At 56.5% G+C, this 25,542-nt stretch overlaps 9 protein-coding genes across 9 annotated transcripts; 4 read left to right on the plus strand and 5 right to left on the minus strand.

The window, feature by feature from the left end:
* Positions 1-27: 27 nt before the first annotated feature.
* On the minus strand, positions 28-2,277 carry N657DRAFT_642497 (HET-domain-containing protein). Its single transcript, XM_062792356.1, has one exon. The coding sequence runs from the start codon at positions 1,835-1,837 to the stop codon at positions 137-139; it is 1,701 nt and encodes a 566-aa protein (XP_062649522.1). The 5' UTR covers positions 1,838-2,277; the 3' UTR covers positions 28-136.
* Positions 2,278-2,531: 254 nt separating this feature from the next.
* On the plus strand, positions 2,532-3,184 carry N657DRAFT_567518 (uncharacterized protein; the record flags this gene model as incomplete). Its single annotated transcript, XM_062788517.1, has 2 exons — positions 2,532-2,561; positions 2,630-3,184. 2 exons carry the CDS (start codon positions 2,532-2,534, stop codon positions 3,182-3,184), a joined length of 585 nt encoding a protein of 194 aa, XP_062649523.1.
* Positions 3,185-4,532: 1,348 nt separating this feature from the next.
* On the minus strand, positions 4,533-8,147 carry N657DRAFT_654306 (uncharacterized protein; the record flags this gene model as incomplete). Its single annotated transcript, XM_062794494.1, has 5 exons — positions 4,533-7,305; positions 7,336-7,354; positions 7,388-7,635; positions 7,666-7,796; positions 8,136-8,147. The coding sequence occupies 5 exons, from the start codon at positions 8,145-8,147 to the stop codon at positions 4,533-4,535; spliced, it is 3,183 nt and encodes a 1,060-aa protein (XP_062649524.1).
* Positions 8,148-10,588: 2,441 nt separating this feature from the next.
* Positions 10,589-11,464, plus strand: N657DRAFT_631972 (uncharacterized protein; the record flags this gene model as incomplete). The annotated part of the gene is made up of 4 exons (XM_062791108.1): positions 10,589-10,665; positions 10,705-10,760; positions 10,918-11,025; positions 11,169-11,464. The coding sequence occupies 4 exons, from the start codon at positions 10,589-10,591 to the stop codon at positions 11,462-11,464; spliced, it is 537 nt and encodes a 178-aa protein (XP_062649525.1).
* Positions 11,465-13,123: 1,659 nt separating this feature from the next.
* N657DRAFT_532437 (uncharacterized protein) lies at positions 13,124-13,870 on the minus strand (the record flags this gene model as incomplete). Its single annotated transcript, XM_062787739.1, has 2 exons — positions 13,124-13,624; positions 13,691-13,870. Coding segments are annotated over 2 exons (681 nt in total), but the record flags the coding sequence as incomplete, so codon positions are not given.
* A 682-nt stretch (positions 13,871-14,552) lies between these two features.
* Positions 14,553-15,701, minus strand: N657DRAFT_642505 (signal peptidase complex catalytic subunit SEC11). Its single transcript, XM_062792357.1, has 4 exons — positions 15,544-15,701; positions 15,251-15,465; positions 15,085-15,186; positions 14,553-15,012 (listed from the first exon to the last, which is right to left on the minus strand). The coding sequence occupies exons 1-4, from the start codon at positions 15,622-15,624 to the stop codon at positions 14,892-14,894; spliced, it is 519 nt and encodes a 172-aa protein (XP_062649527.1). The 5' UTR covers positions 15,625-15,701; the 3' UTR covers positions 14,553-14,891.
* A 2,030-nt stretch (positions 15,702-17,731) lies between these two features.
* On the plus strand, positions 17,732-18,721 carry N657DRAFT_567621 (uncharacterized protein; the record flags this gene model as incomplete). Its single annotated transcript, XM_062788530.1, has 1 exon — positions 17,732-18,721. One exon carries the CDS (start codon positions 17,732-17,734, stop codon positions 18,719-18,721), a length of 990 nt encoding a protein of 329 aa, XP_062649528.1.
* Positions 18,722-20,010: 1,289 nt separating this feature from the next.
* N657DRAFT_678812 (uncharacterized protein) lies at positions 20,011-20,920 on the minus strand (the record flags this gene model as incomplete). Its single annotated transcript, XM_062796113.1, has 3 exons — positions 20,011-20,561; positions 20,685-20,691; positions 20,843-20,920. The coding sequence occupies 3 exons, from the start codon at positions 20,918-20,920 to the stop codon at positions 20,011-20,013; spliced, it is 636 nt and encodes a 211-aa protein (XP_062649529.1).
* Positions 20,921-21,907: 987 nt separating this feature from the next.
* Positions 21,908-24,484, plus strand: N657DRAFT_631977 (uncharacterized protein; the record flags this gene model as incomplete). Its single annotated transcript, XM_062791109.1, has 1 exon — positions 21,908-24,484. One exon carries the CDS (start codon positions 21,908-21,910, stop codon positions 24,482-24,484), a length of 2,577 nt encoding a protein of 858 aa, XP_062649530.1.
* Positions 24,485-25,542: the final 1,058 nt, after the last annotated feature.

Below are 25,542 nucleotides of genomic sequence, written 5' to 3' on the forward strand. Positions count from 1 at the left end.
GTTCCGACCTCTGGCTTTAGCTTGGTTGGAAGGAATGAACTTAATTCTGAATACTACAAATGGTCCTCCAGTCTATGCTACGGTATGAATGTTAGACTAGAGGTGTGGGACCGATTCTCACAGGTTTGTGTAGCACTCAACGTAACAGGATGTCAGTATTTGGTTCGCCCGGTGAAATGTCTCGGCCGTGCATTAAGCCGTAGACGTAACACCAACCCACAAGAATCTTCTCTGGGAGTGGTACAGTGTCCGAAGCGTCAGGATCATGCCTTAGAACGAGAGGGAGTCGGCAGCCGGGTACCAGATAGATGGCGTCGCCGACTCGAGTTTCCGCAGGGCCAATGCCAAAGGGTCCTTGCTGCGTCATAAAAGCCCTCCACCCGTCTACTCGCGGCCCGATGGTCTGCTGGAATTTGTTTCCGCTGATTTTGTCTAGGTCGTCTTGGGAGGTACTCGACTGAAGCCACTGCAGCCATTCCTCAAAGAAGGTGCGATACTCTGGCCCTGCCGGCTCGTCGTCGACATCTAGACCGAAAGTCATGCTTACAGCGATTGCATCTTTCCAAGCTGCTTCTGAAATATTCCCTGGCGCTCGCTGCCTCATGGCCAAAGCCGCCCGGACTGCTACCTGTTGATGGCCGACAAGGTAGGCGTCAAATGTCGGACAAGTTTCAACCACTGTGCCGAAGAAGTTGACCTGCAGCCGAAGTTGATTCGGAGGCACAATGCTCGGCCGTCTCATGAGGGTGCCGCCCACATTCCAATTCCCTCGGTCACACATAGCGAAGGGCTCGGTGAAGGATGGATGCCCGGGATCTGGGGCCCACGTCGGCAAAATCGACGGATGCTCCCGAAAAGCGATACCGCAGAGGGCCAGAAGATCAAGAGATTGGCCGTGGCATAGCAATGCTTCTGCTGTCTCTCGATATACCTGTTCAACCGGGACTGCGTAGTCCGGCTCGGGCAGGAGGCTGCTGTCCTTGTGCGCAATTCCCCGAAAAGCGTACACCTTGTCGCGAGGATCCGTTGCTTCAACGTGAAACGCCGCCTCGAGACAAGTTTCGTAACCGACAGCACCATCTGCCTGGAAGGTTTCTCGTATGTGAATCATTCTGTTGAAACACCATAGTCCCCGGACGGAAGGGTTATCTGCGCCGTAATGGTTCAACGTATCGAGGAACAACCATATTCCAAAAGTGCAGTTTCGGAAGATGTCGAAGTCTATACGGTCGTCGCCGCATGCCATCAGGACGTTACTGCCGAGAATGACCTCCTGAATTACCCAAACACGCCGAAACCAAGGACGATCCAAGAATAAAAAGACCTCCTTGAGCCCAGCGCGGTCTGATTCATTGCCCCAGTCGTCAGGGTAAGACGCGCCTTGCTTAGATGACATAAAACGAAATGCGCGCTTGGATTGCGGCGTGCTTGCCCCAAGCCAGACTAGGACTTGTTTCGCCTTCGAGTAGACGTCACCCATCATGCGAACTTGGGATGCTTTCTCGATCAGGTCGTTCTGGTTGATACATAGCGCGTCGACCCAAATGGTGAAGGAGTCCTCGCCTTGGCGTTGCAGCGAATCGATCAAGTTTGAGAGCGTCCGGCTCAGCGGCAGGGACCGGCCATTAGCAAGTTGGATCTTGCGTACAGGCGTTGGGTCGTCCCACGCATAGGAGAGAGCTGTGTACTTCAGCGTGTTGTCATTATCGTCGAGGGAGACGACTCTGAAGTTGCAGACAAGCTCCCGAACGAGGCCCAAGAAGCTGCGACGGACTTTGACTTCCAAAAGGCGGATGTGATTTCCCTCCAGGGGCAACGGCTCATAAACCGCATCCATTCCTGTTCCAGATGATGTCAACGGAAATCGCGACAACTGAAACGGCGATGCAACCTGATTGGAATATATGCGAATTTATCAACGTAGCTGGAGCCTGGAGGGAAACCGTGACTGTTTATGGCGTCAAACCAACGTCTCAGTTTCGGCAATGATGGTAGTCGAAAGATGGACCCGCTCAGGCGCGGCTTCTACCACAGCAACTGCCCGTGCTACGGGCGACAAGCGGTGATGGTGGTCGGATGCTCGCTTCAACTGCTCCCACGAGAAGAAGCGGGTTTGCCTTGCAAACAACCGTGGAGAATGTGGAGATGAGCCACTGCATGGCCAAAGGGCAGCCACGCTAGGCCCTAACGGGCACTCGAGCTCGCGCTCACCTCACCTCACCCCACCATTCTTCAACCCCACCCTTTCCTGCCTTGTAAACCTGTGTGCCTTGCAATCAGTCATAGAACTTGAAACCATTGAATCCCTCTCTTCCACACTTCATTTCACTCACTTCTCGATCGCAAAAGAGCGGCCACCCCCCACCCGAACCTCGACAGTTTGGGCTTGTTTCTCTGATCACCTACCTACCTCAAACGATCTGTTGACTCGGCACTCCATCCATCACATCAACGGCTCTCACAGCAACGTCATCTGCAGCAGCAGTACCCAGCATCACTCTCACCAAACAGACAAACAAAAACATCCCACGATGGCCACCCAGAACAAGCGTATTGCGAAGGTAGCCCACTCAACCCCTTGCACCCCACCACCACCACCGCACCATTTCACTCACACTCACCCAACCAGGAGTTCAGCGACTGCACCTCCTCCCCGCCGGCAGGCATCAAAGTGACGCTAGCCGACGACTCGGACCTCCACAAATGGCACGTCGTCCTCGAAGGACCCGACAACTCCCCCTACACAGGCGGCAAGTTCGGGGTCGTCATTAAGTTGCCCCTCGACTACCCGTTCCGCCCACCTGTCGTCACCTTCGCGACGCGCATCTACCACCCCAACATCACCAACGACGACCAGGGCAACATCTGCCTGGACCTGCTCAAGAACGAGAACTGGAAGCCTTCGACTAAGATCCACGGCATCCTCGAGGCCGTCCGCAACTTGCTGGCCGAGCCGCTCCCCGACGACCCGCTCGAGGCGCGCATCGCGGACGAGTACCGCAGCGACAGGAAGGAGTTTGACAAGAACGCGAAGGCGTACGTGCAGCGGTACGCCAAGGGCCCCCTCAAGTTCACAACGCCCGGGTCATCATCCGAGGGGACATCGGAGAAGAAGGGCGGCGCAGCAGCGGTAGGGGCGCCGGGGCCGGGGCCTTCGTCTTCTTCCTCTGGCGGTGGGGCGTAGAAAGACCCTAACCGGGCCGACGACGGTGCTGCAGGCAGTGGCGATGGCGGCAAGACGCAGCCACCGAGTACGAGGGCGGATGCTTCGGATCCCACCTCCTCCGCTGGAGGAGGAGCGTCGGGTGAGGGCAGCAATGCAGCAGGCGGTACCGGAGGTCCGAGGTCGGGGTCGTCAGCGCCACCTCGCTTTCGAAGGTGCGACGAGGGGCACATCATCCCTCCCACATTACAAGAGTGGCGGGCAATGCCTCCGCACGAATGTCGCGAGCTTATGCGTGCCTTTCAGGAAGAACTGCATGCGCGGATTGGAGAGATTGGAGAAGAAGCGTCGGGTGAGGACAGCAATGTAGCAGGCGGTACCAGAGATCCGAGGTCGGGCTCATCAGCGCCACCTCGTTTTCGAAGGGATGCCGAGGGACAGATCATCCTTCCCACGTTTCAAGAATGGCGGGCAATGCATCCGCACGAATTTCGCGACCTTATGCGTGCCTTCCAGGAGGAACTGCATGCGCGGATTGGAGAAGGACCACGGTTACATGCTCCCTGACCGGGTCCATGAAGTTGGACCCTTTAGGCGAAGTAGAGGACAAACCCCCGTTGGCAGTCAAAGGACCCGGGCTGAGGTTGGCTTTTGCGACATGGCGAGTCTCTTGTCCAGTTGATCGTAGAGCGAATGCATAGCAGGAATTATATTCACAATCACCGCGATCCTCACATTTGCCTAGGTCATCTTGGCGAACATGGCACAGTATCACATACCACTGCCACCACTGTGTACCATTCCCGTCACTGTCACCCCAGGATTTTGCCGAAAAGCCCATATGAATCTTGCTTGGTTCGGATTGCTCGTGTAGCATCATCTTTCGCCATCTAACTTCGATCTCCAGCCCATTTTCGCCTCCGTGTCTTGCCTGGTATCCAGATATATGCTCTAACACATAAAAAGTATTCTTTGTCCGGAACGGCTTTTGATTAGCCTTTTCACCTTCAATATCAGCGCCGGGGTTTGCCACGCCTGCAATGCCATGCTGCCATGCCCATAAAACCGCTACCAAATAATGCTGATCAAGAGGTCACCAGCTGAAGGGCGACCTGCCAGAAAATAGTACAGAACATTAGGTTTACACAAAGCACACACCAGCCCCAAGGTAGAAGTGCCATCTCGACGGCCAAGGAATCGGCGGAGGAGGCGTAGTGATGACGAGGATGGGGGGGCTGATGGCGCCGAGAAAGGAAAAGCGTCCCCCGACGCCAGGGTTGTAACAAAAGAAAACGGAGAGATGAAAAGAGTGGAAAGATAAAACCAGTCACGGATGCCGACGGAGCGTCGACAACGGCCGAGGTGCGCTCTACACCACCTCGGCAGCTCTCTCCTGCTCGCGGTCCTTGCGGCGCACAAACAAGTTCGCTTTCCGGCGGACCTCGTCAAAGTCGGTCGCCAGGTCGAGCCCGAGCGCCGCGGCGCCGAACCGGTGCCTGGTCGCCGGCCTCGGGCTGTTGGGGTTGCTGGCCGCGGCCTCCTGCTCGGCCTTCCACCGGCGGATGCCGTCGCGCCGCTCCTTACGCTTCTCCTCAACGACTTGCTGGCTGAGGTGGCCGATGCCGTTGCGCCGCTTGTAGCACGTCTCCATGAGCGTGTTGCAGTCGAGCATGCGCCGGGGGAACGTCTGCACCACGCCAAACATCTCCATGGGATCCTGAACCGCTTTGATCTCGCGCTCGCCGAGCTTGAAGATGGTTAGAGCGATGCGGAAAAGTGTGCGCGAGCCCTCGTAGAAGAACACGTCCCAGACGCGCAGCACCGTCTCGATGGGGAGGGTGCCGATGAAACAGGACATGAACCAGGCGGTCATGCAAAGAGTGATGGCAGGGAGTCGGTTGGGATCGTGGATACTGCCGGGATTGCCGCCATGACCCAGCTTGTGGCCACGCCTTGCCTTGCTCTTCTTGCCTGCCTCGAGCTCATCACCGCCGATCTGCTTCCACACGCCTGGCATGGAATCCTTTAGCGCAATCATCAGCACTCCTAGATCGACCTTACTTCCTTCCAGACTCATCTCGTGAGTGCCCGGGAGGTAAACTCGAGTTATGACGTTAAGGAGCCAGAACGCCTGCTCCTCCGTCTCAACAAAGAGGAGAAGCAGGCCGGCCAGGAAATTCAGTGACTGGCAATAGCCGATGCGGGGGTTATACAGCGCAAAGGCATGCAGAACGCGACGGAGCGATGTAATGATTTCGGGCTCGGCTGCGGGCTGCGAAAGGGCTGGCTGGGGAGATGCCGCTCCAGGTGGTGATGGCGGCGGTTTGAACCGGACATTGTCGGGAAATGTTCGATACAGATCCTTCTCAATATCCTCCACGATCACAGGTTTCACTTCTCCTGTCTGGTTCGGGATCCTGCCCGGACCATTGGGATCGAGCCCGGCCCGCCGCACCAGCTGATCATACACGCCCCGATGCTTGCTCAAGATAGCCGGCCCGCCGGCATAGTAGAACCACGCCGCTCCTCTCCAGTCTGGGGGAATCCCCTTCCGGATGAACCGTTTCGTTTTTGCGCTGCGTGGAGGAAACCGGTTCGGCCTGTCCGTCATCAGGGAGTTGTCCTTGAGAAACGCAATCCACTTTCTGCGCCGCCTGGCCAGGTATTCGCTGTAAGTGTGATCCCAGGCATCATACTCCTGGCGAGTGACATTAGCGCTAGCCTTTCGGAAGCCGTACCGATCACGACTGCCGGGTTCTTCTGGCGGCTCTTGGGGCACGCGAGGCATGGGCGCCGGCGTTACAGTGCTTGGCGACGGCAAGTCTATTGTGGGGGATGGCAATTGCACAGGCGAGATGGGCGAGGTGGGCGAGGTGGGCGAGGTGGGCGAGGAAGGCTGAGCTATCGCATTGTCCTTCAGAGTGACAAAGTCGTCATCCCCATCCAGCAATTTGGCCGAGTCGTGCTTCTCCATGGCATCTTGCTCTGCCGATTGCCGCTTCGGCCTCGGTTCTGTTGCGAGGCCGAGGCCTAGGTCCTTCGGTAGTGAATTCGGTAGTAGTGATTGTCGAGTCCTTGACTCTCTCGCCGTTGAGCGGCCCGACTCCGGTATTGGCACAGCTCCGGGGATTGGCAGGCTGTCATTCATCGCTTCCAGCACCTTCGCCCGGAGCCCGCTCGCATCTGAGTGACAGCTGGCTGGTCGCGAGCCTTCCATCTCCTGTTCCTCGGCATCGGCGTCGGGCTCGGGAATGTTGTCGTCCTCGGTGAGTCGCATGCTGCGGCGAATGCTTTCAATGTCTGAATCGTTGAAGCCCCTTTCGTACATTCCCATCACGTCCTCGAGACTTGGACCATCATCCACCGAATTTGGTCGCCAGCTCCTCCGCCAATAGCCATTGATGATTGATTGCTCCGTGATGCTGCTCGCTTTAGTCACGACGCTATTCCTCTCGGTCCCGTTGGTTGTGAAAAGCGTCCCCTGCGCCGTCGAGGAGGTGAGCTGTGACCGGAAACTTGACCGAGTCTCCTCGCTGCTCGCTAACCAGGGCGGTATCTCCCGGAGGTGCGTCTGCGGGCCGTTGGGATTGTAGTGAGTCGGGGGCGGTCTGGGAACGGCGTTCAGCGGGGCTATGACACTGGAACTTGCTTGCCTCAAGGAATCGGTTCTCGGTGTGGTGTTGAGATAATCGTTGCTTGGGCGAGGAGGGATGGAGGAAAATGTGCTGGATGTTTGGGACGAGGAGCCCGAGAAACGTCGAGTTCTCGGCCAAGGATTCGGGCCCGGCGTAGAATTGGACGGAATTTGTTGGGGATTGCATGTCGGTGGCTGATCCAACAGGGGCGGCCCGGCCTGCAGCCGCAGTGCCGCCATAACGTTACTCCGCGACAGGGCGCTGTCGGATTGCTGCGACCTGACACTGGTTTTCCGCGGCCGGGAGAAATTCTCCACCATCGTGGGCTCCGTAGGCGTGCCTTGCCGACTATCCACGGGCGACTCGGGGTTCGAGACTGGGGACAAACGGGCTAGCTGATCATGTTGTCGGGGAAGTAGTGGGAATTTCCGAATCTCGGGGTGCGATGTCTCCGACTCAGGCGACTCCGGGATGAAGGGGTTCGAGGATAAGCCCGGGAACGCGGATCTGGGGGGCGGTCTTTGCGTGGGTGTGGACTCGGCTCTCGTCCTAGGGCCTGGTGGAAAATGCGTGATGGTCGGCGTCGGACTCGGACATGGCCTGGCCGGCCGGCTGTAGAAGAAGGAATCGCTGCGGGGGGACACAAGGTCAGGAGGCACATGCCCGTCGGATCTCAGCTGCAGGACCGGTCTGGGCGACTTGGCGCTCGAAGGACGCATGGGTCCAGGTGGGTGATTGTGCGCGCGGAAGGGTCGGCTCTGGAAACATTGTTCGGACGCATCTGCGGGATCAGCGTCATGGTGTTTCGGCCTGGGTCCGGTGCCCGGCCATTGCGGTCTCGAATGGAGCCGAGAGGGTGGTGCGTACGGGCCCGGCTCGCCGTGCCTCATGTTGGGTTGCTGGTTATAATGCACAGCAGGATAGCCCGCTCCGCCGGCAGCGTCTTCTGTCGAGCCGCTATTGTCCAACATCGCTGCGGCCGTGCAAGAGGTTGGGGGCTAACGGAGCAGGCGAAGGAATGACGAAAATTATCATCCGGGCGACGCTAATTTTAATGTTATTTTCGCTGGCGCGATCCCAGCAGTTTCGCGCTCAAATGAGTCCAACCAAGCTTGGATGCAGGCCCTGGCGCAATGATGGAGCCGCTTGCTGGAGACGGTGGGAATGAACGTTAGTGCCAGGGGTTGGAGGCGGTGCAGCCCGCTTTCACGTTTTTACGCTTGATTTTGGTTTGCATTCCAGGGAAGCAGAAACCAGTCCCAGTGCTGAACGAGACAAAGGGCCCGGACACTATTCCCCGTTTCAGATGACGATTTACGACATACTACATGTAGTACCTTACGGAGCATCCAGCGTCGGTAATGCCAACATCTGCAGGCGACGTTCTCACATCCATCCGTTCAGGCAAAGTTGAAGTGTCTCACGTTGAACCGACTGCCGATGCAGCTCGGATGCCCTTGCAGCGAGATAAATTGCGGTGCACAAACAGTTTTCTCGGTTGATGGCCGGTATATGATATGCAGGCTACCGTTTCCTGCGCCGACGTGGTTTTGCAGGTGAATTGCCGCTTTCCGTCAGGCACTTTGAGGTAACTGCGTTAATGTCATCTGATGACAGCTTGACAGACGAAGGTGCCTTCGGAGTGCGCATCTGAAGCGGAATGAGATACCTTAGGAGACGGAGATGACCTTGCACTTCTGGGCCAAAAGTTGAAGCAAGCAACTGAAGCTGCAGCTCCAGGGCTGCGGCTGCCCCTTTATCGCCGCGCCTGCCGCCAGAAGCAATTGTCACAGTCGTTCTGTGCAACCTCAATGAAGCAATGGCAGGAGAGCACTCATTGGCTGGGACTCGCAGACCAAAAGCAAGAACACAAACGGACGCAAACCGGCACAGTCACCTGCTTGCACGGACTACACAGTACCTAAGGGGCAACAACCAAACGAGCGAGTACCGTCGGGAGGATCCTGTGTTTCTGGGCCTTCCAGAGAAACAGCTCAGGCGCTTGGGCAGGGCAGATGACGGAAAACCTAATAACGCAATACTTGACTTTTGTCAAAATGGCGGAGATCATAGATGCGCTCCGCCCCATTTTCCCCTGTTGTTGCTTGTTCCTGAACAGCGGGCCGAGCTGCGCCAGCTGTTTGACGAATCTTCCGCGCGACTTGGCGCCCGGACTTATTCCTCTTTAGGAAACGACCTCCTGCCGACCTTAAGCCTCTTCATGCATGACGACTTACTCCCCCTCAATAGGTCGGACACAGTTCTAAACCCCTTTTGGAAGAGTCAGCTACTAGCCACAGCCAAAATTTGCAGGCAGTATGCTCATTGCCCCGAAGCACTAGGAACCCAGATTGCAATTGAATCAACAACAATACATAACTACACGTTACTAAGTATAGATCTAGCCAACTCACCTGTAAAACGCAGTTTGGCTAAATCGCTTTTAGAAACACAATGAAATTCTAATTGCAATAAGCTATACTGCCTGCCTACACAGCCTACTACCTTTGCTTACCCTGCCTACCTGGTTGCATCCAGCCTTGTCCGTTTTCATGGAAGCTTCGAAATTTTCCAAGACTCTAGCCGCCGTCAGACTCCATTGAGAGCGCAAACACATGTACGGATACAATACCTCAGAGAGCCGGAGCGATACAACTACACGTACACATACCAGTCGGGCGAATTTCCTCTACCGTGGTACGATACATGTACGGTCCCGTTTCCGCCATTTCCGGGACAGCCATCCGCTGGGACCGAGGACGGGAGCGATCGAGGGAATGGCTCCCCGACGTGCTCAGCAATTGATAACAAAGGGAGACCTTAGTTTCAGATATGATGATGGGTCTTGTCTCTGGAGGTTCTCGGCCAGCTCGGCCTATTCTCCAAGCTTCGGCACGAGGGCAGACACAAACGGAAGTCAAACTGAATCATCTGACAACACCACGTACGTACCTTCGGATGTCGGCATTGCCTGTCCGGAACACCACACCCGTTCGAGAAAGCGGGCTTGAAGGATTATCAGATGATTCAAGGACTCAATTATGTCCTGCCATAGGAATCGCGGTGATGTTGCTCCAGGGGCCGTTCCCTTTGAGGTACTAGCACGGTAGGAGTACACTCCCTTTGCCGGCATAACGATCGGCCGAGTTCCGCTGCATCCAGTCATGGCTCCACGTGATTCAACTATCAACAATAGCACGCTTACTCCGTACCTTATCAATGACGTGCCACGGTCCTTGGCAGTTCCCTCCTCCGATTTCGATGGGCCAAGCAAAGCAGGTCCAAGCTTCCTCGCTTGCCACACCACTTGGAAAGCCAGATATCCACTGGGCCCAGGTTACACAGGACCAAGCTGACAAAACCCAACACAACCGTACATTGATTGAGCGCGGGGCCTCTCCTTCGCTGTCTCGTTAGCAGCTGGCTGGCTGCCTGAGCGATGGGGTGTCGACTCCAAATGGGAGCCGCCGAGCTGAGCTGAAATGCTGGGGCTCCCCGCCTTCTCCGCAGCAACTTCCAGTGGACATCCTCCCCAGCAGGCCGCCCCCCCTCCATCCTTCGCCCTCCCTGTTCCTCTGTGTCTTCTGTGAGCCGGTACGTACCGGTCCCATAGAGCTCCCAGCCTTCGCCAGTCCATACCCCCGGAAAACCCCCTTTCCTCGTAGCCTTCCTTCTCTCCTCTCCCGTTCCAACGCAGCTCGCTCGCATCCACTGTCATCACATCCGGCCTTCTACACCATCAAACCGTCGTGTACTTATCAATTGACTTTGTTTTGACGCTCAGACTGCAATGTCCGGCCGCAAGAGAAAGCAAGAGGAGGAGGAAGAGCTTGTCTCCCTGCCCAGCGGCGATGAGGAGGAGGAGGAGTAAGTAGCATCCCCACTTTCGCGCAACATGTTCGATAGCATTGCCGATGTCATCGAGATGAAGCGACAACATATAGATTTGCGAGCTCAAGCAGGTTTGCTAGCGCATCGCGGCGCAAGCGTGCGCTTGAGTTGCTGTCGTCAGCTCTCCTTGCGCTTTTTGCTTTGCGTGTGTCGCAGCAATCTTCCATGATGTCTTTCTCTTGCGAGGCCGCGTCGTGATTACTGCTGACATCGCCGGCAGGTATGTAGACGATGAGGATGACGAAGAAGAGGTCGACGATGAAGAGGACGAGGAGTATGATGAGGAAGCGGAAGGCGAGGAAGGTGATGAGGAAGACGAGGAGAATGCCGCCCCAGGTAAGCTCATGCAGCCGGCGCCATTGCCTCAACACTTCCACCCCTGAGCATCGAATCGAACGAGTCTATTGACTCGTTCGGTCCCAACCCTACCGACTCTGCCCTTCTTTCCCTCGACAGGCGCTGACGCTCATCTCCCTCAGCACAAGCCCCTCCCAAGAAGAAGCTAAAGACGGCCTCTGCCGCTAAGGGCGAGGCTCCTAGCAAGAACGGCGCCGCTGCCAACGGTGATCGAGAGGGCGAGGGCGAGGAGGAAGAGGAGGAAGAAGAAGAAGAAGAGTTCGACGAGGATGACGAAGAAGCCGAGGGCGAGGAAGACGAAGAAGAGGGAGCCGAGGGAGACGACAGTCCCGCAAAGGGCGTCGGCAAAGCGACGGCGCCTGCAGCCGCTAAGAGCCGCTCCAAGGCTGTCGCTTCTGGCGGCGATGAGGAAGACTGATGGGTGCTGTGTCGCCCATCTTGTCACCACCCGGCGGCTTCCCCATCCGTTCCCTGTTCCCCAATCCCGCGCCAACAGGTTGAGCTGTGGTTTTCGTCGTGCCCTCACCAACAAACTAAAATGGCTGTCTCGTCCTCGGTGCTCTTGGTTATGCACCGTGGAAGTCTTGTCTGCGAGTCCGCGCGAATAATTAGAATCGACATATCTGTTGGTTATCTTGGTTTGTGAGTGAGATCGCCAGCATACCAGAGGACGTTCTCGTTGTCGGACCATGCCTCCGCGCTCTGGCCTTGCCTATTCTAGAGTCCTTTTTTTTCTATCCGTTCGCCCAAATGTTAGTCGGTAACATGTATCGCCGGCTTCGGACATTTCATCCACCAGGGGTCGGTCAATGACTGGTCGCAGCTGAGGTGTTTTAACATCGACGATGACGTTTGGGAACAACACGCCCAACATAGTTTTTCCAGGACAACATGGCGAACAGCAGAAGATGCCACTGCATATGCCCAACCCAATGTCTTTATACCAGCCCGCAAATGGTCAGTCTCATCAACGGCCCAATGTTGTGACTCCAACCCCCACCCATCTTTCCCCTCTTGAAACGACAGAGGCAATCGTCTGGTGCTCAACCATCCACGTAGCGAAACCCATCGCCAAACTTGGCAAGGTGACTTTCCCCTTCCGCATCCCGCTTTGATTTGCGCGTGTGGATGACGGGCATGCCATTCAACGGGAAGTTTCACAGAAAAACCACATAAGCAACCTCAGTTCTCAGGTATCATCAGTACACTTCCCTGTCACTCAACCTCATCCTGCCAGTTTCGTTTCCTCCTCATTCCCTTAGAAACGAAACAGGTACTGCCCAATTCAATCTGGCGGTGACTGTGATGCTGGTGAAGGCACATCTGCTTTGAGCCCAAAAAGGTCAACTGCAGGTATACCGAATGCTCGTCTACGGACACAGGGATTTCAGATCCTTGCTGCTGAGCCGCTTTGTCTCAGGCGACTCCGCCATCGTGTAAGTGCCACCTGAGAACACCCTCCCAAGTCGAGATCAGACTCGCGTCTGCCACTTGGCTCACGGACATGCGAGCACCTTATTATGCGCACAGGTCGACATGGTGATGTGCCATCGGTGAGTGCAGGCAAAACTAATCAGTGATCGAGAAGACTTTGAAAGCCCAAGTAGTGCACTAAATGCAGTCGTTATTACATTAGGGTATATGTGAGATAGATAAGCTGCCAACAAAGATTTGATGTCGAGATATCATCAGAACCAAATCTTGCACAGATGTCTCAAAGCATTCTTCATCGCCGAGAGCGTAAAACATCCAAGTCCCCCCAAGTTCATGTACTCTGTTCTGCGCCAGGCCCTCCGGACTTCACTTGCCCCTGCGGCTCCGCTGGAGGAGCCGCGGGCTGTTGAGACTGGGACAGCCGTTGCGACCGGCGCGACCCCGAGCTGGAGGCAAGAGCAGGAGCCGGGGGCTCACGTCGAGAGTTCCGCACCGAGTTGCTAGCTCTTCTTGGAGGTAGAGCGGGGGCATAATATCCTTGCAGCGGCGTGACGTCGCCCTGCTGTTGGGGGGCCATCCAAACCGCGTTTTGCGGAGCAGGGACATAGTACCCTCCGTACACGACGGCCGGCGGAGGAGGGGTCGGTCCCGTCCCGCCATCGGCGTGCTGCGGTATTTTGGTCGTAAGAGGGACCGGATACTGCCCGGGCTGCCAACCCGGGGGGGGCACGAAGGACCGACGCGGATCAAAGGCGGGATGGGGGCCCCCCGGGTACGCACCAGCGACCGGGACTGGCACCCTGACTATGACCACCTTCTTCCTGGCTTTCTCGAGGCGGTTCGTTTCGACACAGGCTCCCACAAACAGGATGAGATGGATGGCGAGAAGGGTGCAGTCGAAGCCAAGGAGGACTTGCTGGTAAATCTGGCTCTGGCTCTGCAGCGCGCTGCGGTCGGCCCGGGGGTAGTCGTACCAGAAGTAACTGTCTGTATCGTAGATCGCGGCAGAGACGGTGGCGACGAGAGCCAGTAACCAGATGATCAGGTGGAAGGCGACAAGAGCGCCGGGGTGCAGCCCTTCGCGCCGACGCGACAGCAACGTCTTGAGGAACTCACAAGTCGTTACCACGACGGCAAGGCCGGCCTGTCTTGGTCAGTCTTGGCCGGACAACGTTGGGTAGTCTAGAGCGGAGAGGATGCGAAAACTTACTGCGCTGCCAGAAGTGCTGAGCTCGATCTCGGCGGGTCCTGGGCCGTCGCCATCCATGTAATAAGGGGCGTTGAACATGCCAATAGTGATTCCCATGCCGAAGATTACGGCGGAAACGATCAGTGAGAGCCAGAGCAACGCCAGCTTGGTTCTGTGCCAACGGGGATAGAATGGGCGTTCAACGTCGACCGATCCGCCATCCATGTCGGCCTCATTGTATGGCAGGGGCCCGAAATGGACGCCTTGTGGAGGTGGTGGAGGTAAGGGTTGGTTTTTGAGCCTCTCGAGGTGAGAAGGCGGGAGAGGAGTCTGGGACGGCGGCCTGGGCAGCTGCTTCTCGCTGTGCTGATGAGCTCCACGCTCAACTTGCTCGCTCCCCGTCTCATTCTCCGCCTGGACCTTCACCTCGTCTAGATTGGGGTTCCCTGGCCTCGGCTCGGTGGCCGCGGTCTCGTCGCTCGCCATCTTCGCCCTCCTCGCAGCTGCAGTATTGGTTATGTCGCCTTATATAGCCGGTTAATGCTCAATTCGAACTCGTAACGACCTAGAATGTCCCTAGAAAAGAGCGCGGTGTTGGAAAGAATGAGAGAACGAGCGACAGATGAAGAGATAAAAAGGGAGGGAATGTGCAAACGCGGTTGGCAGCAAAGGTTGATTTTAAAATTGCAACTAGGCCCTGGCCGTCGAGAAGACCACAAGGCTGCCTACTTAGCGGGTCTTGGCAAGGACTGGTGATGGAGACAAAGCGGGAAAGGCGTTTGCCAAGCCCAAGGTATTGGGCCCGAGCTGCCTGGTGTTCCGTGAATTCGTGGAAGCAAGAGCTCAAGAATTCTAGGACGGATGACTAAGTTGTTCAAAAGGTGGCAACGTTGCTTCGTGTCGTCTTTTGCAATCTGGCTACGACCTGACAGGAGATTGGGTTGACTGACCAGAGTGGATGGATAAGAGCTAAAATGAGGCTTCAGAAAGGCGCCAAGGGCACCTGTGCCACGCACAAGTCCCGCGCAGTCGACCATGCAAACACGTAATGAACCGACCGTCACGTGTAATGCATGCGCCCAAGAGGAGTGGGAAAATAAAGGAGAAGCAGAGAGAAACTCGGCGCGTGAGCTGATCAAACCGAGCAGGCACATACGGAGCGCCGGAGGATGGGTTGAAGCTGATCATGTGTGGCAGTGGATATGATTTGGGTAAGGTAGTGCTACTCGCGCTGCAAAACAACTACCAGGCCCATTATCCCCAACATCACCGTCTTCAGCCACGGGTGTTCCGACAGCATGATGGTCACGTATCCCACGAAGGGCATGTACCCGACCACGCTTCTGTTCGTCAATGTCAGCTGTCAATCCAAGTTCCCAGGTTGGCACGCGCTAGGCTGGACAGATCCGCCTTACCCGACAATGTCTTTCCTGTTCAGATAATCCTGGCCGCGGGCATATAGTTCCGTGTCGTCGGCAGCGTTGTTGTCGCCCTTGGTAAGCAGCTTCGCATCTGGCCTGGAACTTCCCGTCAGCCTCAATCCGAACAGCCCGGCCAAAAGCCTGGATCAGGGAGACACACCCTGCCCCGAACTTCCTCACCACCCGGTGGACGATGGGAATATCCTTGCCCTTCACATTGTATACGACGATCTCGCCCACGTTGGTCTCGGAGAAGAGGTTGCGGTTCCATAGCATGAGGAGGTCACCGCGCTGGAAGGCGGGCTCCATGCTGCCGGAGAGGACGACGACGATCGGCGAGGGCGAGTCCGTCATGATTGAAAGACCCTTCCACATCTGCGATAACCGAGTTAGCGACAGAAGGCCGGGAAACCAACACCGGCGCTGGTGCCGAAGACCTGGACGAGAACCCACCATGAAGGCCGTCGACAGGATCAGCCCGAAATTCATTAACTGTGCAGCAACCTGCCGCGGGTTTTGTAAGCTGGACAACATCTTGGAGATTGTCTAGAGCTTCAAGAACACTCCGCGTGGTTGGTCTCGTTATTTGAGTTTGTTGCAGCCACCAATAACTGCTGTTGACAATTCAAAGTGCTGCTGCTCGTGGCAGCTTCCCTTGTTCGGCCGCAGTGACCACGGTGTTGAATTGATGGAAGCCGATTGGGCGGGGTATAAAGTGGGCTGCGCCGACTAGCGAGCCTTGCTATTCACCAGGGCCCTCACTCAGCAAGCTCTGGTACGTGTAGGCTGAAAGTGCATCAGATTCACCTGAGACACACAACTAGGTACACGTTTGATCGCAGAGTGGAATAGTGGATGTCTCGTCCGGTCTCGATGCTCTGTCTTCCGAATCCGTCAGGACGGGGAGCTGTCTTTCCACGGCCAACACATGGCACTTCCCACAAATACTATCGGCTGGCCTCATCTTAAGATGTATGGCAGCATCTCTCGGCATGTTCCTCAACGCCGTCACACATAAAAATGCAAGTGTCTCTCTATCCAATGTCGCTGCTGGGAGGCTACCTCGGTTGGGCAGCAAACGGCAATACCATGACGGGCTTTTCAGACACCCTTAGACACCGAAACTCGAAATTACCCGACCATAGGTCACCATTCAAGTCTTCAACGCATGTCTCGGATCCCTCTGCCCCCTTACTGAGGCTGTGCTCATCGGCATCCATCGTACGCCGTCTTTTCAGTGGACAGCTATTGTTCATGTGCCTCACGTGAGGCAAAGCGCTTCGCAATGCACCGACAGGACGATATTCGAAATGACAATTCGTTGCGTTGGCAACTGGTGTTTAACCAATCCCGGTGTCGAGGGAGGAGCCGAAGGATCGACGACCGACCCAGCAATCTGAGCGCTCCCACGGCAGCTAGGCTTCGTTCTGGAAACTGCCCAAGGGGGTGGAGCGGGGGCAGCCTATTTGATGCCCTGATGGCAGTGGCAGGCTGATGCCCGACTATAGTGGAGGGTCCTAAGAACAGGGTTGCGGCAAGCCTTGCCAAGGCGCAGCGGAGTGTTAGCGAAAACGCTGTCAAAACTGCACCTTGAGTGTAACATCCACTGAACAGGAACGCTCTGAAAATGCTATAACAAACTGTCTTCGCAATATGATGTGCAAGGCCGTTCCGAAAACAGGCTGTTCAGGTAGAAACATACTGCTGGTAAGGATGTGTTAGGCAGGGTAAAAACAGGGTTAGGAATATATTATATAACTCCTTAATTGGTATTGATTACCCTCTCTCTTCTTTCCTCTTTTAGGATTGAAAACGTAGAAACAACTAGGCATGAACATGAAACCTTACAAAATCAAGAATAGAAGTGTCGTTCAATCACATTACAGTAAAATCATGGGGAGACAGTCAGTGCACGAGAGCTTGTGAGGAAGTCGTGGTCTATGTACCAATCTGCTCCAACCGAAACAGTCTTGCAACAGCCTGTTCTCGGACCCCGCCATCCCGCCATGGGACCCGGCTGTTGTGTACGACAATTCACGGTCGAGTGAGGCGTTGAAGCAAACGACAGCGGTGACGAGAGCAACTGAGCTGACGCCAACCCAATTCCTGGGCGGCAAGCCAAGTTGCAAGCCGCTTGCGCAACAGGATCACCCAATGAGTGTGCACCAAGGCTGAAGGCAACCTGCTGACGATGTATGCGCAATCCCAGCCCTGCTGGTTCTTGTCGATCTCCGAACGTTTCCAAACGCACACCCTTGCGTTGTCCCCCACCACCACCATGTGAGGATTCCATGTTAAATAGGCCTCCAACCCCACACTTCTTGACATCTTCCTTCTTTTCTCCCCCTCCCCCCATCACACAACCAAGGGTCGCAAAGCTGTTGCAGGAGTTATCTCAGGAGCCTCTCTCTGGGATAACCCCGCCCGGACCCCGTCAATCGTTTTTGTGCATCTCTCTTTCTCACTCCTTTTCCTCGAGTCCTTCTTGTCGTCGCTCTCTTATTAGCTGGACCGGTAGTGACAGTCTTTTGCCTTTTGCTGCCATTCCTACTATCTCGCGCGCCTCAGGCATCTGTACGAAGAGACCCTCGTCACGCTACGGCTGAATCACGCCGGCAACAATCCGCAGACTGCCACCACCATGTTCAAGCGCTCATTCCGAAGCCGCGACGCCGGCACCTCCCAGCGGGAGACTGCTTCGACGACGATGGATTCGCAACATCGAGTGGACAAGTCTGTGAGGCTGACGAGGAAGGGTGCCACGCGAGATCCACAGAAAGTGTCGAAATTGCAGCGGTCGCTCAGGGGCGAAGACACCTCGCGCATGCAGTCCGAGCAGGCGAGGCTCGGTGACAAGTCCCTCGCCCCTTCACCCATCATCACCTTGGTGATAGGCAATGAGGCGCGGCTGTTTGCAGCGCACGAGAACGTGCTGTGCCAGGCGCCTTTCTTCGACAAGGTCCTCCACAGCACGCTCGTCGATGCGCAGAACAGGAGGATCTCTCTCCCGGACGAGGAACCGGAGGTTTTCAGCGCTATCCTCGAGTATCTCTACAAGGGCGACTACTACCCGCGCCTGCAGCACAACAAGCAGCGCAACTCGTGGGAACTCGAGGATTCGCTCCCCCGTCGGGCCACGCCGCAAACCTCCCCGACGATTCACGAATCACCAAAATTCGCAGGTGGCCGCGCAGGGCAAACCCCTCAGACCCCTTCGGCTGTAGAGGCAACCGTGTTCCTCTCGAGCGTCGGCCAGCACCTGCTCCGCGACACAGTCATCTACTGCGCCGCAGAGCGCTACGGACTGGACGAGCTCAAGAGGCTGGCGCTGCGGAAGCAAGGACTGCAGTCCGGCATCGACGTCGGCACCATCCTCCGCAGCGCGCAGTACTGTTACGCCCACACGCCCGACTCAGACAGCCGCCTGCGCGCCCATTACCTGGCGCTCATCATCCGGTGCCGCAAGACCTTCAAGCGCAGCGGCACCATGCAGGCCGAGATGGAGAAGTGCGGCAGCGACGTGTACGGCGAAGGAAGCGGGAAGCTCTTCTTCGACCTGTTCGTTGCCATGTGCAACCACCTCGACGACGTCATTGAGGCGAGCAACTCGCGGACCCCAAAGACGATCTGAAAGGGCTGGGCTCATTGCACAGTGATGCGTGACGAACAGGTTTCTGGCGTTTTTCAGGCGTGAACCGGGATTACTCACCGGCAGGGGACAGGGTCACAGGGGTAGTGTCGTTCTCTGCTCCTCAACATCCGGCGTTTGGGTCTTTTCTCGTCAAAGCTCTCACATCTTGCGACAGATTGGAACACCATTTGGGAGATTTTTCATTCACCTGAAAACATCTTCACTTCTCAGAGGTTGGCCGACCAATTTTGGGTACGAGATTGTGGAGCAAGAGGGGCTTAATGCCGACACATGATGTGAGTGTGCGCAGGAAGACACGCGCAGCTTGCTGCCCCTCTGCGGCCTCAGCTTCTTACTTGGTTCTCTGTTTGCGATACATTGGGACACCAGGCTGCTTGGGATTTCACGGAACTCTGGCGTCTTTGCTTTTCTAATTGCGTCAGACTGGTTGGTATCGTCGCTGGTCGAACGGTTCACAGAAAGCTACAAGACAACGGTGGGAAGGGAATTGCAAGCAGGAGGAGGAATATTTCCCCCGAACTCGACGTCCAACACCGACACTATACCACACGTCGTTTTAGCTCACCGCACGTCAACATCCATCCTTCATCAACCATGGATTTTGTGTTCTTTTTCTTGCTCTGTCTGGTTAAGCGGGATTTTGTTTTGGACGGCACGGGCGATGACATCTCGGCTTTTCTGTCTTTTCTTGGAGTTCGGAAACATACAAGGCTGGGGTCGGAACCACGGACACACCACTCAGACTGAACAAGGTCGGCAGCGAAGGAAGCACAGGAAGTGGGACAAACACAGCTCGTCATTCCTTCGCTGCCATCGACACCACTCAAGCGCGCATGGCCGCACATCGTTTCTTTTGTGGAACACAACTTCAACAATCCGGATGATCATGGTTGGAAAGAAGGCAAAGGGGGGTTTTGCAACCGGGCCTTCTGAACAAAATCGCCTGCATGGTTGCTTGCAATATCTCGGCTGCGCAGAGCAGAGCGGTCACTCGTTTGTAACGACTGATGATGACGACTTTGAGCTTTCTTGAAGAACCAAACTCGGGCTTCATATCGTCGGATTGGCCTGGGTCCTGCACACTTGCCCCCTAGAGGGGAAGGCTTGTTCAGGCCACCGATTCCGCCAGGCTCTACGCCGCCCACTTGAGGGGCTAGGTAATGGGAAGAATAAATAAATTCGGCCACCTCATCACTGTCCCTACTTGTTACCCTCTCCAGTTGCCGTGCCATTTGCAACAAAGTGACTGAACTTGACAACTCAATGGCTCACTCAGCCCACTTGACCTCCAACCCAGCAAACTCCACGACCAAGCCCTCCTCCACGCCCCTCTCGCGGCCAGGCCTCGCAGCCATGGCGTGCACCTCCACAGTCCACTCCTCCAGCCGGTCCAACCCGAACACCCAGCAGATCTCGCGCAGAGGGATCTTCTCCCCGGTCTCCTCCACCACGGCATACACCCACAGCCCCGTACCGTTGCCGTCCTTGTCCTTCTCGACTTGGATCGTCGTCCAGCCCGTGGGCTGGCCCTTGCCGCCGTCCCGGTGGTGCGGGGCGACGGACCAGTCGGCCCAGCTGTCGCATGCGACGGTCGACAGCCGCGGGAGCGAGTTATAGTATTCGATGCCGGACTTGATCCACTTTGGCGGGGTATTGTTGTTGCTCGTGTCGGTGCTGCGGCGGAAGCTGAGGAGGATGCCGCCTTGGTCGTATTGCTCTTCGGGGGTGAAGTTGAAGGAGAGGCGCGCGGACCGGAAGGAGGCGAGGGGACCGGAGGTGCGGAGCGGCGTGGGCCCGGCCGGGGGGAGGGCTGTTGGGGCTGGGATGGGGGCGTTAGTATTATTGTGTGGGCTTTGAGAGTGGTGGTGATGTTTGGAACAGGGGGGTTGGAGTTGGGGAGAAAAGGGTGGAGGTAAGGAAGGCTTCTTCTAGTGGTCCTTACCGTTGAACTGTCCAACAATGGTCAGTAAGTCATTCTTAATAGATAACCGTGACCCGGGAGTAACTAGGGAGCGAAAGCGCCGCTTTGCGGACAAGGCGACTCTTGTAACTCCTGAGACGTCGCAGAGGGACAACAAAAAGATCGCGGGGTTGACGTACGACGTCAGTCGTGGGCGGCTTACGCCAGATGTCGGTACCCGGAGCGGCAGTGATGGTGAAGGTGTCGGTGGGAGCCATGGCGGTGTTTGTTATGTTGGCAGGGAAGCTGTGTGTATCTGGAGTACAATCAGGAGAAGAAGGAAGCGAGAATTGTCCCTTCTTATATCTTCCCAAGTCTACCACGCCATCCAGAATACGAGAAACGTTTCGCAGTCCATGAATGTCGCACAGAAGCTACGTGGTATCCGTACGAGACGGCGTTTCCATGATGCTGCCATTTTCGGCAACTCCGCCAGCATCCCCGCCGTTGTGCCAAGTCCAGCATCGGAAAGGGGACAAAGAAGCGGGTGACCAATTATTCTATTAAAACGGCCCGACGTCCGCGCTTTTGCCGGTGAACACCCAGTTCAGTTAGGTTTCCTTCGGCTCAGCGGATAATGATCGGGTGAATTGGTGACACTTTCTGTTCTTGGCCGTTTATGTTTCCATGGTGGTCTCATTGTTCTGTACCTTAGTTAAGTTTGTTTGGGTGACGTTCTTGTTGGTTGGTGCGGGGTAAATTGAAGATCTGCGAAAAAATTGGACTCGACAATGAGTCGAACCTTTGCTCTCCAACCCTTGCTATGCTGACTCAGCCAACCTGGTCTGAGCTCTGCAAGGTTTTCTTGTTGTTCCCATACACCCCGCTTGGCCATCTGCGATTCTTTCAAAAGCTAGCTCCACTAGCCAGCGACGGACGATTCTCACGGACGCCAGAGTCTAGCTCTTGGCTTAAGCTCACCAATCGCATTACACCCCTTTTTGCATCAAGGGGATTGCTTCCCAGGAGACGGTGATTGTCAGAGAGATCACCAAGAATAGCCACATCGACCTGGACGAGCTCCAGCGGAGCGGACTCGTTCGACTTCGGTTGGGGACGAGCTCATCTCCATCGCCCATCGCTCCAGCAAAGCTTCAGCATCACCCAGCACCCCTCATCCCTCAGATCGTAACGGCTTACATGGACCGTTGTTGAGGGCGACGAAGACCACGATATTCTTCCCCCCCGACCATCATTACGCCATCATGTCGTCTGTGCCCACCATCAGGGCCGGCGGAGGCGCTGGCAAGACCAGGACTAAAAAGCTGAACGCCATCCGTCGTATTATGGATCGCGAGGAGCGTAAACGGGAGAAGTCTGTGCCCCCGTCTCCGGCCACGACCACGCCTGCCCCTGCAGCAACATCCAACCGCCCCGTGTGCAAGAATCCCCATTGTGACAAGTCGGACGTCCGGGACGGAGCCTGCCAGAACTGCGGTCGCGTCGTTTGGGAGAGCAACATCGTCGCCGAGGTCACCTTCGGTGAGAGCGCAAACGGTGCCGCCGTTGTGCATGGAAGCTATCTAGCGGCCGATCAAGGCGGCATCCGCCCTACCGCGACCGGTCCGTCTTTCCGCCGCGTTGCCGGTGCTGGCGCAAGCGAGGCACGCGAACGGAGTCTCAGGGAGGCTAAGCAGCTCATGAACCAGTTCGCCCACCAGCTGCATATCTCACCCTTCGTGGCCGAGAAAGCCTTCCAAACCTACAGGGTCGCGTCCACTAGCAACTTCATTCAGGGTCGCCGCAAGAACACGGTGGCTGCCGTTTGCCTCTATGCCATGTGCCGGAAGGAGGACAACAACAAGGTCATGTTGATCGATCTGGCCGACATAATTAAGACAGATGTGTTCCTGCTGGGCCGCTGCTACAAAGACCTGCTCAATGCGACACCCGAGTTGAAGGAGGGCACCAAGCCCATCATCATCGAGGACCTCATCTTTCGATTCGCCACCAAGCTCGAGTTCCTCCACGACACCAACAAAGTGGCCCTGTCAGCGATCCGGATCGCGCAGCGCATGCGTCACGACAACATCACTCATGGTCGTCGGCCTGCTGGTATTTGCGGCGCCGCTCTGATCATGGCCGCCCGAGCGCATAACTACCGCCGCACCGTTCGAGAGGTCGTCTATATCGCCAAGGTCACTATGGCAACTCTTCAGGAGCGCATGGAGGAGTTTGCCAATGTTCCCTCGGCACAGATGACGATTCGCGACTTTCACGAGGCCAAAGCCCTCCCGGAGGCGTCCCACGACCCGCCGTTCGTCTACAAGCAGACGAAAGAATGGCAGGAGAAGCACCCGAAGAAGGCCCGGAAGCGGAAGGTTGCAGCCGTCACCCAAGACACCAGCCAAGCCAGCAACCTCTCGGAGCAACAGAGCCCCGCAAAACGGCAGAGGACAACAGCCAGCGAGCCGCAGGCAAACGTGGTTCCCATCGATCCATCGCTCTTGGCCGAGAGCGCTTCCACAGAATCCGGATCCAGTGCGCGTTCGGAGTCCCAGACAGCAGACCTGCCCAGGTCCAATGTTGATAAGGATGGTTTTGCTGTCCCTTACAACAAGCCCACCCAGGAGGATCTCCACATTGCGAATGCTGCGACAGCCGACGTTGACGGTCAGCTCGAGGACTTGGCTGGCGAGTTTGGCGACTCTGACGACCAGGAATCGGAGGAGGAAGTTGACCCAAACAGCGAAATGGCCATGGCCGCGGCGCAGGGCATTCACGTCCCGGGCATGGAAAATATGAGGATCAAGCCAAGGGACGCCGTCCCTCCGGCTGAAGTGAACGATCAGACCCAGAACAACGGCGACCAGACAGGCAACAAAAAAAGGTACAAGCCGGTGTTGCGGATTGACGAGGAGTGGGAGCTGGACGAAAACAACCTCGAGCAAGAAATGCAGGGCCACCTCAATGACCCCGCCATGATTGGCGCTTCCGCCGTTGTCACGAGGGACATCGAACAGCGACGAGCGCAGGAGGCGGCTGCTCGAGCGAACCACTCGCCTCATGCTCCGGATAATGAATCCCCCGCCGACAGCACAGGTGGTAACAGTACCACTCAGCTCGGCCCTAGCCAACCCAATCCCTGGTTTACTCCCGTGTCCAAGGTCTCAGACGACCCCATCGTCCACGAAGACGAGTTCAAGGACGACCCTGAGGTCATGTTCTGCAAGCTACCGGAGAAGGACGTGCAGCTCAAGGAGATGATCTGGGCCAACCACAACAAGGACTACATGCGCAAGGTGCAGCAAAAGATTTTCGAGGCCAAGGTGTCGCAGAAGAACCCGCCCAAGCCAAAGCGCAGCCGGGCCAAGAAGCCGCGCATCGGCGAAGGTCAGGTAACCCCGGCCGGGTCAGCCGCCGAGGCTGCAGAGAACATGCTGCGGGCGCGGGCGATCAGCACGAAGCTCGACTACTCCCGCATGGGCAATCTCTTCGACTTCTCCAAGCGAGGCCCCGGCAGCACCTACGGCGGCGCCAGCTCGATCGGCAGCCGCAGCGCCGTGCCCAGTAGCGCTGGGAGCGACGCCGGCAGCGACGGCTCGGGAGAGGGTACCAACAATGCCCAAACACCGTCGCCCTCGACCAGCGCGGCGACGGCGGCTTTGACGGCCCGGGAGAGGGCCCTCCAGGCGCTGGCCCCTCCCGAGGAGGAGGAGGACGACGAGGAAGAAGAGGAGAACGGCTTCGGCGGTGGAGAAGGCTTTCAGGATGAGGTGTTTGGCGAGGGGGAGTTTGATCCGTTTGGCGATAATCACGGGGGAGAGGATTATGAAGAGTGATAGCTCCCCGGCACGCTTGAGTTGACACAAGGGCTTGGTGTATTTAGTGTATGGTCTTGGGGGTTTAGGATGGTTTGCATGTTCTTTTCTGATACCCGACGTGTATAATAACAGAGTGAGGTCCGATAGGTCCTGGTGGGCAACCACGGCTGGGATGTCTTTGGCGCAAGACGAGGGTTGAGGTGTCTGCCAGTCACAAGAGCGAACAGAGGAAAAGTCTGGTTTTCAACAGCACCTTGTATTGGTTCGCCCCAGATCGGTGACATGACCGAGGAATATCTTCCCCAGGATCGCTTCAGTACCATGCCTCTTCACCAAGTGGAGGGCCCAAGAGAATAGAGAGATACACGAAACACTAGTAAGGCAGTGACGGGACGGTGGGCATGTTTCCAGATCTCATGCTGTTTTTTTTTGGGTTGACCACGTGCATCTTCATGTTCTGGGTGTACTGAGCAAAGTGGAGGGGAAGTGCCTTTGGTATGAGCTCCAGATGTGTCGGATGTTTGAGAGGACTCGGAGGGAGGCGGGAGTCCAACTCTCAACACAACCACCTGCACTCTCAACTCTCTGTGAAGTATTGTAAAGCGATGGAATTCAGTTGGCTGCTACCTTGGGCCACAGACCCACCACGAACAACATAACGCCAGATAAGTTCAAGTCTGGGAGGGAGTAACGCATCCCGCAGTCAGGCAGCATGCTGAGGTACCGCTCCAAGCCTGCACACCTGGCGGGCGCCACTCAAGCATCACCGCTGGCACCGTCGTGTTTCTTGGCTTGCCGATGTGCCGACCGCCGGGGTCCACCTGCCGCTCCGAGTCCACCCCGATAACCTGAGCCGGCCGCGTGATGGTTTCCGGTTGTGGGTCTCCGCGACGAGCACATTCCGGGCGGGGCCATCGGCAGGTTTGGAACAGCTCGACAGTGACGCTTTGACCTGAGAAATGATGACCTGTTCATTCGCGCTCTACCCAGAAGAAGCAAACACAATCTTGCGTCACTTCTTCGAATCTCGGGCAGATCAATAACGGAAGTGAACATGGATTGCGCTACACCAGTTC

Source organism: Parathielavia appendiculata (assembly GCF_033297405.1).
Source record: "Parathielavia appendiculata strain CBS 731.68 unplaced genomic scaffold N657scaffold_3, whole genome shotgun sequence".
In the NCBI taxonomy this organism is placed as follows: domain Eukaryota; kingdom Fungi; phylum Ascomycota; class Sordariomycetes; order Sordariales; family Chaetomiaceae; genus Parathielavia; species Parathielavia appendiculata.